Genomic DNA, 16,211 nt, shown 5'->3' on the forward strand with positions numbered 1-16,211 from the left:
CACATGGCCAGGAATTGGTATATGTTAGCCTTGTGCTTGTCTGACAGTATCCATGTGTCTGTTCCTTCTCTCATCCAGATCATCCAAGAAGGACACCAAGGTGTTGATAGAGGACACGGATGATGAGGCCTTCAGCTGAGCCCAAAGCACCAGCTCTACAACCCCAGTGATCACTCCATCACAGAGCTGCCTCACACACACCACACACGCACACGCACACACACACACACACACACACACACACACACACACACACACACACACACACACACACACACACACACACACACACACACACACACACACAGGCAGACACAGATAGACACACAGGCAGACACAGATAGACACACAGGCAGACACAGATAGACACACAGGCAGACACAGGCAGACACAGATAGACACACAGGCAGACACAGATAGACACGAAGGCAGACACAGGTAGACATGCAGGCAGACACAGAGACACGCAGGCAGACACAAACATACACACTAATACATACAGACATACAAAGAAACACACAACAATTCAGTGGCACACAAACAGATTAATTTATTCAAGCACAATCTCAGTATATGATATTGGTATAGATGAGATGGGATTACACACACACACACACACACACACACACACACACACACACACACACACACACACACACACACACACACACACACACACACACACACACACACAGTTTTGAGTTATTCAGACAAAGAGGGATACACACAGGAACATATTTGGAAAACCCACCAAGCACGGGGATTTTCCTATGAGTACTTTTATTTTTTAACAGACTTTATGTTGATACTTTTTGTTTGTATATTTGTTTTTGTAGTTCTTTGCCATTTTTGGAGATGTATTAGAGAACAAACGACTGTTTACATGCATTTATTATATTAGGATCAACAGGGAGAAGAAATATTTATCAAAAAGACTAATAATAATAACATGCCTGAGCATGGACTCTGGATCGCAACATTTACCACAGCATATCAACAACATCAACTGGTTTCAACCTGTTGCTTCTTTTTCTACTCCACTTACTGGGTTGATTTTGTTTATTGAGTTGTAATAATAAAGTCTGTGTAAAACCCTGGCGGCACTTGCAGGAAAAGTGCATTTAATACAAACAAACAAAAACAACTTGTACAAAAATATAATTTAAACATATTTTAGTCTGTGAAAGTTGCTTTGTATATTTGTTCATGTGCACTATTATGTACTCCATGTATTATTTAGAAGAATGAGAATAGCTCAAGCATCTGTGCAATGATATGTATGTGTTTCTCAATGGTGGGAATGTTGAATTAGACTTGTGCCATGTTTTCTAAAAGCTATTGTTTCCCCTCTTGTCCTGTGTAGAAGACTAAGAACACTTCAGGTGGCTCATTCTCCCTCTCATATAAACTTTTCCCACAGATCAGTTAGCCAGCCCATGTTACAACTTCAAAGTTTTTCAAAAACAAACAAATCAATTATCTAATTAGCTTAGTTCAAGTGCCCTACATGTTCATAACTGTACTTTGCTTTTCTGCTAAAGCGTTATTTTAATGAATGTTGTTCACTGGCGTAGCATCAATCTAGCTAGCCTGAGAAGAATAGTCTGTTTTGTTCTACTGTGCAGCTGAGTTGAGATGTCTGAGAGTCTCGTGCATTTCTCTACCCTTTAAGAATACTATCCCATTCTCTCTTTTTATTGCTCAACAACTAAAACAGCACTGTGACCATTTTCGATTGCAGTGTTTTCTACTGATTGTGTGGGGCACTTTGTATTTTTCTGTTGTTCTGCTTTCTCAGAAGTAGTGGAGCGAGATCAGCTGACAGTGATCAGGGCTTTTCACTGGGGTTCCTCTGACTGTAATACCGCCCAAGTAGGTCATGTGGCATCTTCACAGGATATTGATTTCGTCTGCTGAGATGGGTTTTCCATAGGAGGGATGCCCTAGCTAAACAGGAGATCCTCATCTGTCATGTCTGCACTTTCACAATCCAAATAACAGTCCACACCCTGATCTCTGTCATCTTTCCTCTGAAATATCTACGAACTTTACAACATAGCTGCTGCATCACCTCTTTTGAATATATGCATGCATGTGTCATGTACAGTATCATAGGCCCTGGGACTCTGCATGTGTCAGGGTTTTTAGTGGTAGGGTTTGTCAGGCCTGTTGACTAGAACAGGGACCAAGTGAGTGAGTCGTATACCTGCTGTGTCAAGTGATCTTTAATCCTGGAAAGACTTTGCTGTGAAACAGTAGTTCTCAGATCAGATAGCCGTGAATAAATAGGCCCGTCCTCCTTGGGTCGTAGGGCCTGCAGTATTTACTCTGTTGTTTAGGACTGGGTTAGCTCACAGTTTCAAGTCTCAGTGCCCAAAAATGATGTTGAAGGTGAGGTTGATTTCAATTATCAACTCATTCTACAGTACATGTCTGTTTCTCATGCTTTTATGGCAATGCACTCATCAACAAAACTCATGATTTTGCTTTAATGTATGTTGTTCCTTGATTAACATTGGTACTTTTTATTACTTGGTTTCGCCAAGAAAAAGAACCCCATGGAAATTGTTCAACTGACATCCATTGTTAGCGCTCTTTTTGTTTGTTCATTTTGTTACATGCATGCTTTACTTCTATCATTTTCAAGCACAATCTATCGGCTGTAACTTTGAAGCGGGTAAGCCCCTTATCGTGGACCTCGTGGCTTTTCAAAGGAAGGATAAGTGTGTTGTTGACTGCTTTCTCCCCACTCCCTGTGTGTGACACCCTCTCTCTTTCACCCTGGGGCTCAACTGTGTTTACACAATGCAGTAGTTGATGTACAGTGTTGTGTTGATCAATCAGCATGAGCTTGTCTTGCCTTTCTCTTAGCTTTTCTTTATTATTTAGACTGTTGACGCGTCTAATGAGAAATGACAGTTGGGGTCCCAGCGCAAAATATTTGTTTAAATTGCAAAGTTCATAGGCTACAAAATGTTGTAAATGTGTAATAGCACCATCAACAACAAGAAATACACACAATGTCGTGTGCCTTTGATATAGATTTCTTCCATTACTGTGGTGATGATGCAGTTAGACATATGGCAATTATGGCTGTGCAATGAAGTCTGGTAGTGATAGAAACCACTATCACAAAACACACAATTCAATTATCTAACTACTGATTGTGTCCTCTTTGTTGGAAGAATAGGTGCTTCCACTTTCTTCCCACACTCACTACAAATATGGAACAGGCTAGTCAACCAGTCTTTCCACCAAAGAGCACCCTGCTGCAAGGTCGCCTTTGGCATTTCAGTCCTTTTGAAGTGATGGAGAGCTCTTCTACCCCTCAAAACACACACAGATACACACACACACTCTGTTTAATCTAGTCTAAAACTTGAACACTGTCATCTTTTGTCAGAGACCACAAACTTCTCCCTCCCAACTTCATGAGATTGTTCCAAGTATCACTCTGACAATTGTCTTGCCTGCATGCTGCTTTTGTTTTCCATTGTACATATCTGAATGATTGTTTTAATTATCTGGAGAATACGGATTATTCTAGCTGTACTGTTCATTTTTGATTACATACATTGTTTTTCATTTAGCTTTAGAACAAGCAGTATTCCAGGTGTTGAGGAGCATTTTGATTGTTCACAATCCTGCATTCTTTAAGTGTAAAACCTGTTGAATTGTGTTTGTTAAAAAAAGAAGAGAAAAAGTAGAAAGTGAACCTGGATTGTGATTGGCTGTATCTTGTTGGTGTTTCCATATTTTTTCCTGGCTCCCTCATCCTCAGGGTTTGCGTCCAGGGCTACTGGAGGGAGGGGACTAGAGGTTGACAACCCTCAGTCAAGTGAGTGATGACACTAACAAGATATTATATTAATGGTTTCCTAAGATGTTACCTTGGAAGCATTCTAATGCATATGACTGCTTAGCAGTTATTCACTAATTTATGTACAACTGAGCCATTTTTAATGTCAAGATATGGTTAGAAAGTGATAACCCTTTGACATTGAGGGTTACTTTGTATAGTTTTTTTCTAAGACCTGAATCATACGCAAGCCCTGACATCACATTTTCTCGTGAGTAATACCTCTCAATGATTTGTTGATTTTACTGCTTGCTAAATCCCATGTTATGTGCTTGATGTCTCTGCATCTTTACTTCCTTCTTGATGTTGTTGTACCCTTTCTAAAGTAGAACACTAACGGTGTCTATAGTAACTACATGGATGTACTTTGAACGCGTTATGAAAACTGATAAAAATATCAGTTATGTGGTTGTGTTTTAAAAAGACAAGAAAGGAAATGTCTTACAATAGCCCTTTTACAGAGTAGATTGTAAATGTTGAGTGTATAACACTGTACTATGATGGTTTTAATGATGGTCTCATTTGTATTTCTGTATACACTTTGGTGATCCTGTCACATCTGGGTTTTATAAACCACGCATATTTTTTTAAACTGTCGCCCTGGCTCTGGCTTTTTTATTTTGTTCATTCCATAATAAAAATAGTGTTGTCTATACCAAGATTTCCTAATGTTGAACATACATACATAGGTGAGGAATTTTGTTGGCAAATTCATTGGAATGAGAAGAAAAGCCACAATGTTGCACTTCCAAGTTCTGCAGCCCAACACAATCAAGTAAACAAATGATATGGGGGAGGTGTTGCTGTATATACAGTACCAGTCAAAGGTTTAGACACCCCTACACATTTTTCTTTATTTTTACTATTTTCTACATTGTAGAATAATAATGAACACAAATAACACATAACACATATGGAATCATGTAGTAACCAAAAACGTGTCAAAATCAAAATATATTTTAGATTCTTCAAAGTAGCCACCCTTTGCCTTGACAGTTTTGCTCACTCTCGGCATTCTCTCAACCAGCTTCACCTGGAATACTTTTCCAACAGTCTTGAAGGAGTTCCCACATATGCTGAGCACTTGTTGGCTGCTTTTTCTTCGCTCTGCATTTCAACTCATCCCAAACCATCTCAATTGGGTTAAGGTCGGGTGATTTGACACAAGACGTCAGTCGTCCTTTGCTCTTCAAGCAAATGTCACCTTTTCCTCACTGATTATTGTGCAAATCTAAGTACCACTATTCATCAAAATCCACATTTTACTATTAATTTCATCTGATGCAGCACTCCATCAGTCTCCTTCTTGGTCAAATGGCCCTTACACAGCCTGGAGGTGTTGGGTCATTGTCCTGTTAAAACAAATGATAGTTGGACTAAGACCAAACCAGAATACTGAAGTAGCCATGCTGGTTAAGTGTGCCTTAAATTTAAAAAAAAATCAGTGTCACCAGCAAAAGACACCCACACCTCTTCCATGCTTCACAGTGGGAACCACACACGGAGAGATAATCCGTTCATCTACTCTGCGTCTCACCAAGACAAGGCAGTTGGAACCACAAATCTCAAATTTGGACTCATCAGACCAAAGGATAGATTTCCACCGGTTTAATGTCCATTGCTCATGTTTCTTGGCCCAAACAAGTCTTCTTATTGGTGTCCTTTAGTTTATTTTTGTGAAATATATATTTTTTATTGAATATCCAAAACATGCAGTATAGTAAGGGTTTCTTTGCAGCAATTCGACCATGAAATCCTGATTCACGCAGCCTCTGTACAGTTGATGTTGAGATGTGTCTGTTACTTGAACTCTGAAGCATTTATTTGGGCTGCAATCTGAGGTGCAGTTAACTCCAATGAACTTATCCTCTGCAAAGGTCTTCCTTTCCTGTGGCGGTCTTCATGAGAGCCAGTTTCAGGTTTTTGCGACTGCACTTGAACTTTCAAAGTTCTTGACATTTTCCGTATTGACTGACCTTAAAGTAATGATGGACTGTCATTTCCCGTTGCTTATTTGAGCTGTTCTTGCCATAATATGGAAATGGTCTTTTACCAAATAGGGCTATCTTCTGTTTACCACCCCTACCTTGTCACAACAACTGATTGGCTCAAACGCATTAAGGAAAGAAATTCCACAAGGAACACCTTTTAACTGAAATGCATTCCAGGGGACTAACTCATGAAGCTGGTTGAGAGAATGCCAAGAGAAACCCTGGAATGAATAGGCGTGTCTAAACGTTTGACTGGTACTGTATATAAAATGTTAAAAAAGGCTTTTCCAGGCTGTTTAAGAAGTTCACAACTAGGTTGTTTATTCATGATAACTGATACAGGATAAATGTTATACATTATTTTTTTAACACTGATATTGTTTATTTTAGTATGCAAAATGACAAACCAAAGTAAAGATTTGAATATGATACATAATTCTGATGTTCCATAAAATGTACAAAGTTAAATCAATTGTGAGGACTTGTCACACTGGCAATCAATCATCTGTTTAGTCACAAGAAAAAGAAAAATGACCAGAAAAAAGTAAATATCAAGAATTGGCTGCCTGCAAAACACTAAGATCCATGTAATTTTACATTTTATCATATTCATGTAAATGCATATATAAAATGTGTACAGTTGTATATGCACATACAGTAATCAAATTACTGAAGTTGAACTTACTGTACAAAAGACATTGTGGAGCATGAAACACATTTCTAACCATTTCTCAGTACTTCAGTATAAACATATACAAAAACAAACAAAGGCCCTCTGGCTTCAGAAGCTAAAAACTACAATGGACTTTAAAAAAAGAGACATTCACATTTCTGAAACAAACATTTCTGAAACAAACAATGATTTTATTCTCACATCCCTCTGCGTGCACTGCTGACTGTGTGAACAGAGAAGCAGCATGGGTGAATCGGATGAACAGCTCCTGTGTCCGCACTGGATCCCCCAATCTCAGTCTCAACACGTCTGCAAAGTCCACCTAGTCTCTCTCCGTGTGTGTAGTAGGTCAGGTGTGTGTGTGTGAGAGAGATTGTGTCTGGATCCAGCCTCTAGGGAGAGGAGGGGGGTTTCCTACTGTAATGCACCTGGTATCTGTTGACAGGCAGGCCTTTGACCTGTGTGTTGAGGCAGGTGGTCTTGCAGGGGATCATGTCTTCTTCCTCCTCACCCATCAGCCAGTCGTGGACCGAGCGATCGGCCGCCGGCGGCACGTGCTCTGCCAGCCAGCCCTGGTGCCACTTGTCAAAGCACTCGTGCTGTTTCACAGCCACCCTGTGCTGGGACTGAGGGAGAGAGACGGGAAGAGTTAGGCCTAAAGACAGTGCTGGGACTAAGGGAGAGAGACGGGAAGAGTTAGTCAAACCTACAGACAGGGCTTCCTGCACCACTGTGGAAACAGTCTGGATGATAAGGTCTAGCTGATGCCAAAACAAGACACATAACATTAAATTAACTTGGAACCAGAATTTATGTCTGCCATCTAAAGCTATAAATCATTAAAGAGACAAGATATTCCTGCCTTAGCTGTTCTTCACCTCAAAACATACAGAGTAAGACATAAATACTAATAGCTACCTTCCTGGCTTTGACCAGCGCTCCCCGGCGGTACATGTAGTCCTCAGAGTTCATGACGAATACCATCTTGTGGGTGTTGAGTTTAAAGCGGCAGTCCAGACTGCCAGCACTCTCCACGCCCAGCTGCCTGTGCCACTCCCGTCTGCAGCGCATCGCCTCCACCTGGCGCACCTGCCAGCGTCTGAAGTGCCTCAGGTTCCTACACACAGAGACCCACACACGGTAGCACAGGGAAGCGGGGGACAGTCAGAGTATATCAGAAGGAAAATACTGTGCCTCAGGATCAGACAGAGGACCACAGGGACAGCCACATTCAGATTCAAATCAGGGCCTGTGATACCAGGACTCATTTTGTGCATTGCTGTTATGGCGGGCAGAAACCATCTGCACTCAAATACTTTTACGCAGTCATTAGTTAAGACAGTGAAATTACAAAATGTGAAAACACAATAGAGGATTGCTATGTAACATCTAGGGAAATAATGTGGCTTCATACGATGGCCAATATATGGACATCACAACTAACGGTAATAGCATGAATCTCTTACCTGGGCAAAAATACAGGTTTGAAAAAGTAGCCTTCAGTCTGCGAGCAAAGCGTCGACTCTGTCCCTACAAACTGTTCCATATAGCTGGACAGGCACTGGACAGGGAAAGAGAAAATGTAATCAATATGGAAAAAAGCCAGGACATTAAAAAACACTAAAACTGAGATTAAATAACAAAAAGGCCACAAACTCAGGGGTTTAATGATCATTTTACCTTGTATTGACTTTTGAAAGTGGGTGGGAGAACTAATAATGTTTACAATTTAATAACCTCAACCTGTGTTGTATAAACACAAGCTGCCCATCAAAATCTGAAGCAGCAAGTTGCCTTACAAGGTCAGTCTATGTTCATGTCCAAAGGGAATCCTGTGACATTCTATAGGTGCGACTGTCCATAGGATTCTTTACCTGCACATCCAGGGGATCATCGGCCTGGGCCTCCTCTGTGTCCAGCAGCTCAATGGTCAAGGTGACCTGGCCTTTGTTCTGAATGAACAACACCTACAAAGGCAAATCACACCACAGCAAGCCATTAAACATCAACGATTAACACTTATGACGGTTTCAGAATGCACAAAATCTCTGTTCCAAAAAAGCAGCAGCTAAAGCCCTACACTAATGCTAGGAGGAAACTATTCCCTCTCAACCAAATAAAAAGACACACCCTCGGACTCTCCCCATGCTCAAGCACAGAATCAATAGAAAATCTCATCAAATATTCAAGGCTAAAAGGTTCAGCGTTTGTCTCCCCAGGGCAGGCCGTTACCTTGAAGCAGTTCTCCTCAGCCATGACCCTCTCAGACTTCCACTGGTAGCTGGTCTCCCAGGCTGCTCTCACACACTGGGACGACAGGTTCCCCCCCGCTGCGCCCCTCTTCCTCTCAGCCAGGTACAGCTCAGCCACCTGTAGGCACACCTCGTCACTCACCAGGTGCTGCAGCTGCACAGAGACAGAGAAATGATATGTCAGCCCAAAGGAAGGAGAACCTACAGGCATTCAGAGAACAGTCAAACACATCAGGATCACAATGTTATTGAGGTAAAGCATGAATATGTAGTGAACGAATATGGATCTGGTTATGTAGAATGCAATCTGGCAGCTAAAGTAAGAGACAACCCTGACCTGTCTAATGGTATTCTGGATGAGCTTGTCGATGGTGAAGCCGATGTAGGCGTGGATGGTGAACATCTCCCGCAGTGTGTCCTCATACTGCGTAGACTCCAGGTTCCCATCCAGAAGACTGCGCACCATGTCCAAAAACGCTGGGTAGTACTCCTCCAGTTCCACCTCACCTGTGGATCGAGTAAAAAAAAAAAGATTAAAAAAAGGCCAACTTTAGCCCAATGTTCCCTCTCCCATACAGAGATACACTCACCAATGCGGAATACAAAATATTAAAAGACAAAATCTGAGAAGTTCTCTTACTTGGCTGTTTGAGGCGGAGCTCCATGGCCAGGTCGCTGGCCTTATCCCTGCGGCCCTCTGCCATCAGCAGCCTTTCACGGTTCTGCTCGGCCCGGTGCTCCAGCAGCTGCCGTTCTGCCTGCCGGTACACCCTCAGCAGCCGCTGGCACAGGGTCTGGTGCAGCCGCAGGAAGAAGTACCAGTTGTTGTTGACAAAGAATAGGTTGTAGACTCCGTCCAGCTCCTTCTGGTGCTCTGCCTCGGGGTCTCTCAGGTCAACCTTCTCCCCTCCTTCTGGGGCCAGGCTGTGAGAGGAGGCTCCACCCAGCTCCACTCTCTGAGGAGAGGTGCAGCGCCGCCGCCTCGACTCCCCGTTCAGTTGTTGTTGTTGCTGCGGCTGGCCAACGGGTGCTGCCACTGCTCCTGTTATGCTGCTGCTACCACCACCACGGTCTCCTCGTTCCTCCACCTCGGCCTCCTCGTCCGTCCACTCCTCCGTCTCGCTGAGCTCGCCGCGGCGGGAGAAGAATAGGTCAGGGACAAAGTGCTGGATGATGCGCTTGATATGGTCCTTGTCATCCTTGTGGATGGTGGGCTGGCGTTTGACGTGGTAGATGATGAGGGAGGCAGCATCCTCCAGGATCTGCTTGTCCTCATAGGTGAACACCATGTGTGGCTCGCTGACCACTGCCGCACTGCTCCCATCACGCCCCTGCTGGCCCACGCCCCCCTCCTCTGTGCTCTGCTCCTGACGCTGAGGGATACAGACGTGTTAGACACAGAGAGGAGATGTATCAGTTTATCAATACAAAGAAAGTAGACTGAATTGATATCGGAGTACTCACCTCATCATAAACACTTTCAATCTCATTGAGCAGGCTCTTGGATCGGAGGGCCTTCATGTCATTCTGCTTGAAGTTGACCCCCTGGTGGTCCAGGGACTTGAGGTAGGCCTTCTCATACTGCTCCCTCCAGATCTTGTTGAAGCCCTGCTGGGCTTCTCTCCACTCCTCCTCCTTTGCTTTCAATCTACAGACACAGCAGAGAAGACATGGAAGAATGAACACACAGCTAGATTCACATTAGCCAAGTATCTTAGTTTCACCCCTGGATGTGTGTGTGGTTTGTGTGTGTGGTTTGTGTGTGCACCCTGACCTCTTGAGCACCACAGGCACAGCAGTAGCAGGGCTCCTCTTCAGACCCTCTATAATCTCAGGGGCCTTATCGCCATAGATACGGTAGACGGCTCGGCGCTGGATGACCTCAGAGGTGCCACCCAGACAGTCGTCCAGACGGAAGCGGTCCTGGTCCTCGGGCGACAGACGGGACAGCTTCTTCTGAACACTCTCCAGGACCCGGATGGTGGCTAGGTTTGTCTCCAGGACCACATCCAACTTGAGAAAACAGGAAAATAACCATTAGCAATCGTTCTGGAACATGTTCATCTAAATGATTCTGCAGAACGATGCCCTGGGTAGATAAGGGAGAAAAGTCTGTTTGTATATAGTTGGTGGCTGTAGTAATAGTAGTTCTGATATCTCATCTTGCTTACTTCAAACCTCTCATCCTCACAGCGATGAAGCTGCTCCTCGTATGGGGTTTTCTTAGAGCTTGCAAACGTAGAGTCCTCTGACCACGAGGGGAAGGAAACCCAGGTGTCATTCAACACCTGGAAATGCAGGAAGTCAGGACTTTAACACCTATTTGGTTTCACTTTCAATAACCATACAATTAAGAATATTATCATTAAAGCCAACCAGAAGCCATTAGTGTCTGGGAAAAATAATAATCACATGCTCAATTCTGATTGGTCGTTACCAATACCTTATCCTCACTATCTGACACAGATGTCAAGTTAAAAGCTCCAACTAAACATTGGTCAAGTTGAACTCTAAAAGAATGTGGGGGGGGAAATGACTAAGAATTGGCATGCACTGACAAACAAAACTTGTATGGGAGTAGATTCACAGCTACTGGAGCAACAGTAATTCCTGTCAAGGCCAGATATCTAGCACTCAAGACAGAAAAAAGTTGTTTCCACTAACAGACTCAAAAAATGCTATGAACTTGGACTAGAAATCAGTGCTGGAATGGCAAATCTTAAAAAACAGAACTTGTTTAATTTATGCAGACCTCTTTGCAGATGGCAGTGCGACCGCTGCACTTGGGCTGCTGGTAAGTCTTGGGTAGTGCTCTGTAGCTAGATCCCAGGCGCTTGCAAGATGCATAGTCAACCTCCCTGCCCCCACCCCCTTCCATGTAGCGGTCTGACAGGCCCGACATTGAATGAGAGAGCTCTTTGTCCCCCAGAAATGACTTGAACTGGGTATATAGCTCTGGAAACTTCCTGGAGGAAATAATGAACATGTACAAATAAATGAATGAATGGCTCAAGAGGAGACTTGGCAAAACATACTGCCCTACAAAAATATCAGTATGCATTTATTTACTCCGGAAGACATCAGTGACTGTTCCCTTTGAAAGCTCCCATGGTCCAATGCAAGCTCCCACAGTCCACTTACCCCAAAAAGGGGGTGACAAGCTGCAGCAGCTCTGCTCCCGAAACCACTTCCTGGTTAAACAAAGCAATGCAGCGGAGGAAGTTTTCATACACCTCTTGGCTCTTGAAGAAACGTCGGACCTGCAACGAATCAAAACATTATCGTCATTAGTGACCAAGGAGTTCTTGATGTCCGTCAGAGCCAAAACATTATGGAATCATTCCAACACTGACACTTGTACTGTCTTGAGCATTACCTTGTCAAAAAAGGTGAACTCCCGCAAGACTCCATGCTTCCCAACTGAGGCAAAGGACTGGTCTTGGGAGCACGAAAACTTCATCTTTTTCTAAAATAACCAAACCATAACCAATCACATAGAGTAAAGGTCTTCTAGGAAAATGCTAAAGCATATGAATGTGTGATTAAGTCCAAACCTTGAGCAGTGGCGTCATGTGCGGCAGCAGCATGGGCCTTGATCTCTTCTTGCTATGTTTGCTCATATCCTCATCCTCTGCCCTCTTCAGTTGGTCTTTCCCTGTCAGGGAGCTGCCAGTGAACTGAAAGAACACAGAACTGATAGTTCGATATAGCAACACAAATGGCACTGAAAATCAACTGATCAAACATAATGACCAATGACAGGTAACAATCTCAGAAAGAAGGGGAAAATACTAACCAATGATCTCTTAGCATCTGGTAAGAACTGTCCAAACTCAGCCAGTAAGTCCTCTTGGCCTTTGAAGAGGCTGGCCACTTTTGAGAAAACTTCATCCTCTGTCATCCCACTACTACTACGACCCCGGCTCTCCTTGACATCAAGCTGCTCCTTCTGTAAACACAAAAACGGACCTTTGTTCCATCTGAGTAACTGTGATAGGATACACACTCATCTGCAACAATTTAAAGTGGCCTTGACCTAGATGCTAGCAAACAACTTCACTTTAAGCAGACATCAATCAAATGTGTTGTTTTCAATTGACAGAAAAACAAATCAATTACCATATTGATGACACAGTGTACCTGGTAAGTGTGTAGTATCTCAAGGAAGGATCTGTAGATCTCTGGATGGTCTAAGAAGCGGTTTTTGATCTTGTTGACATAGCTGATAGCACTGTCAAATTCTACTGGGCTGGGCTCCGAGGCAGGGGGGGACACCGAGGAGGACTGTGGCTGGGACTGGCTCTCTCTGCTGGGGAGTGGCAAGGACAGTCTACTGGGGGGCTCTGGGGGTCCAGAGGACGAGGAGATGCTTTCAGGCGATGCCACAGCTTCACTTTGGGCAGACCCAGCTTCAGCAACAGATGAGCCAGTGGCACTCACAGCAGGGCTTGCAATACTCTTCCCCTGGCCTGGGGAGACCTACCAAAGAAAAGGCGCACTCATGTTAAACATAAATTAACTTCACAACATGCATCTTAAGAGCACCTTCGTGTGTGACCATGTGGTCTGCTCTGGTAGAAAAGTTGTGTCAAACTCCACTTATATATAGGCCCACTACCAGTACTTTGTGTGGATATTGATTCATAAAACTGGGTTACACAACTTGTTGTGCAGAGGCAGCCAGTATTACGATTGTCTGGAAACGCAATCAATACACATTTATAGTGACCCACCTGGGCAGAGAAAGGTGACTGAAGGAAAACCACTCCATTCTTGGGAATCTCTATCCGATAGCCTGGGGGCAGGAAGGCATTGAATCCCAAGACAAGGTCCGGGTGTCCGTGGAAGAGCTGAGACACACGGTTTATAACACCTGGTGTGTCAATGCTATGAACGAGGAGAGAAAGACTTTTATAGGGACAGAGGACATGACCTTAAATGAGATGGCATTAAGAACATCTGCTTTCAACACATTTCAGTTCCCCCCGCCCCACTCAGCCCTAACAAATGATTAAAGTTTATTCACATGATTAAAGTTTTTTGCCCAAAAATATACTTTTAGTCCATTTTAATGGAAATCTATTACAGTAAGGTATGTAATTGTTAGCCAGAAATGATTTGATATTAATATAAAAATGGCTGCATTGGGCCTTTAAGATAGATTTTTATACTATTAAAGTTAATCACTTATCAAGAAATGGGAAAGGGAAATGCTATACCTTTGTGATTTAAATTCTTTCATTATGTCAAGAAATTTGTTGTATATTCCAGGGTCATTCCCAAATCGTATTTTCACTTGGTCCAGGTATGATAGAGCATCTTCAACCTGAGGGTAAAGATAATGGTGAGGCACCAAATGAAAATGCATTAGAGCAAATTTTATTTTTTTCTCTCTCCATAAAATGCAAGAAATGAAGGGGCCCACTCCAGATCATCAACAAAGAACATAGTGTGGTGTGTGTTATGTTATCACTGTTATTACACGTTCACAAACACAGGGGCAAACCAATCATGTTGCTCCTCAATGCAGTCAATAGCTGAATAACTTATGGCACGTCTTGACCATAACTCGTTTAGCTAGCTACCTTTCCAACTATCTACCAGTATTAATTTGCAGCTACACTTCAAATAATAGGCAGATAAAAAAAAATCTTGCTCAGACTAGTTTAAATAGGCGTACTATACATGACATCGAAACACCTTTGTCTTTGATACATTAACGTAGCTCAAATCTGGCCAACTATGAAAACGTAAACTGTATGGTTAGCTAGCTAACTAACAAAATCGATGGTTCTGTGTGCTTGGTGGAAAACAAGGAATACGCCTGAATAAACAATAACAAAACGTTGGGGTTTTCTAAATATACCATGCTGTTCATAACCAAACAAGTGAACCGACGAGTATGTTTGCTATCTGTCGACCTCGGATTACAAACCAGCAAAGACAAGTCTCCCATTTTGTGCCAACAAACACCATCCCATTCTAGACAACGCACGTTTGACTTTGTTCTGCCTTGTAGTGTGGGCAGAGAAGGTGAACAAGGAACTTCGGATGTCCGAAGTTATCTGACAATCGAAACTAGGTAGCTTCTAGCCAGCCAAATCAACTTGCTAAATAACTAACGTTATGTCCTTCTAGGCTGTATTTGGATGACCCAGTGACTCATTACTAAAATCGTGTTTAACGCCATTGAAGAACCCAAGTTAACTGGCGTTTGCTAACCTCCACTAAAGTACTGTGCATGCATGCGACAACAAACGCCAACTAGCGTTATCGAACTAGTAACATTCCAATCAGAACCCCTTATGATTAGCTAGTAAGCTAACTCGTTAGCATCGAGAGATGGCCAATTTCTGACGAACACAAAATGGTTCTGATGAAGACTTTTCCATTTTTGTTCGCGTCTCTTACCTTCAGTTTCTGAAAGTGCTGTTGTTGCACTTGTTTTTGTACAACATAGGCCTTGTCTTGAATTTGGTTTATTTGCTTCGTGTTGCTGTGTGCCTGAATTTTCGCCATTATCCCGGCGATAGTAGCCACTACTACTTGATAATAAGCTTCAGTATATGGTTGTTGGCTAGCCGACAAATCTTGCTCTTCGTCGGGAAACCAGCTAGCAACGCTTATTTGGCTAACATTAGCCAGCAAGCAAGAGGGAAAATCCAACCAGGTAACTTGGCTATGATGATAAGCTACTACTCGATTTGACTTTGATTGAACGCCATTATTGGTCCAACGGGTGACTACTACTGGTGCGCTATGTCAGAGTGAAGCCTCTTTTAAAACAAGCTTTGAGACAATGGTTGCTGATTATGTTATTTTAAATAAACGATTGCCTGTCCCTTTAAATTCGGCGGCAGCTGTGCAGTCAGTCTTGCTCAATCTTGGCATCCGGAAGCACAGTTGATCAGTGCGCAGACGCATGGAGAAAGGGGTGGAGTCGGCTTCATAATGATGCGTTCATAACAAAGTGGGAAGGTGGTTATTACCAATTGGATGCATTCACGGTTCTTCAACTCGTTGAGAAATGCAGACTACTAAGCTACTTCAACCATAAACGAAAGGTACAGCTATCATGCTTGTAAACAATTATGATTTTTATGTTTTGTTACATTTAACTGCCGAAAATGCTGTTATCGAGATAATTTCCTTAGTGGGTGACTTCAGAGGTCAGTATGTGGGAGAAGCCGCACTCGGCGATGATAGACTAGTAATTACCAGTTGGAAGGGCCGTTCATGTGGCCTTTTCCCAGTTGAATGAGGTAAATACCACCTTCCCACTTGTTTATGAACGCAGCATAACTTGAGTCGGGGCTCGGGATTGTTCTGCATCATCGTTCAATATAACAGTAGTCCTTTTTCAATTTTCACACCTTCATACGCAGACTAGAGGACAAATTTGTACATAAGTGTCCACGTTCCACGTATAATTGGCA

General features: G+C 43.0%; 2 protein-coding genes across 3 annotated transcripts in view; one reads left to right on the forward strand and one right to left on the reverse strand.

Moving 5' to 3' along the window:
- LOC139541189 (xenotropic and polytropic retrovirus receptor 1 homolog) overlaps window positions 1–4,456 on the forward strand; it is a 117,660-nt gene extending 113,204 nt beyond the window's left edge. The window contains exon 15 of the mRNA XM_071345562.1: window positions 79–4,456. Coding sequence (XP_071201663.1) covers window positions 79–139 — 61 coding nt within the window. The 3' untranslated portion in view covers window positions 140–4,456. The remainder of the gene's footprint in view (window positions 1–78) is intronic.
- A 1,689-nt stretch (window positions 4,457–6,145) lies between these two features.
- Window positions 6,146–15,664, reverse strand: LOC139541188 (paired amphipathic helix protein Sin3b-like). 2 transcript variants are annotated; one of them, XM_071345560.1, is made up of 19 exons: window positions 15,187–15,664; window positions 13,995–14,101; window positions 13,509–13,662; window positions 12,916–13,254; window positions 12,572–12,724; window positions 12,330–12,452; window positions 12,152–12,241; window positions 11,917–12,035; window positions 11,528–11,741; window positions 10,947–11,063; window positions 10,550–10,788; window positions 10,240–10,423; window positions 9,416–10,148; window positions 9,113–9,282; window positions 8,756–8,929; window positions 8,398–8,490; window positions 7,990–8,084; window positions 7,442–7,640; window positions 6,146–7,149 (listed from the first exon to the last, which is right to left on the reverse strand). In XM_071345560.1, the coding sequence occupies exons 1-19, from the start codon at window positions 15,292–15,294 to the stop codon at window positions 6,916–6,918; spliced, it is 3,645 nt and encodes a 1,214-aa protein (XP_071201661.1). In that variant the 5' UTR covers window positions 15,295–15,664; the 3' UTR covers window positions 6,146–6,915. The 2 variants fall into 2 exon arrangements, with proteins under 2 accessions (XP_071201661.1, XP_071201660.1); XM_071345559.1 differs by having other exon boundaries at window positions 12,895–13,254.
- Window positions 15,665–16,211: the final 547 nt, after the last annotated feature.

Source organism: Salvelinus alpinus, chromosome 16 (genome assembly GCF_045679555.1).
Source record: "Salvelinus alpinus chromosome 16, SLU_Salpinus.1, whole genome shotgun sequence".
NCBI classification, from domain to species: domain Eukaryota; kingdom Metazoa; phylum Chordata; class Actinopteri; order Salmoniformes; family Salmonidae; genus Salvelinus; species Salvelinus alpinus.

What these genes read in the sequence shown, in the direction of transcription:
- LOC139541188 (XM_071345559.1), bottom strand. Translation starts at nt 15,294, where the DNA reads ATGGCGAAAATTCAGGCACACAGCAACACGAAGCAAATAAACCAAATT. An exon ending in TACACTGTGTCATCAATATG is followed by an intron (nt 12,725 to 12,894) that starts GTAATTGATTTG and finishes TTGTGTTTACAG; the next exon opens with AAGGAGCAGCTTGATGTCAA. An exon ending in CAGATGCTAAGAGATCATTG is followed by an intron (nt 12,453 to 12,571) that starts GTTAGTATTTTC and finishes GTGTTCTTTCAG; the next exon opens with TTCACTGGCAGCTCCCTGAC.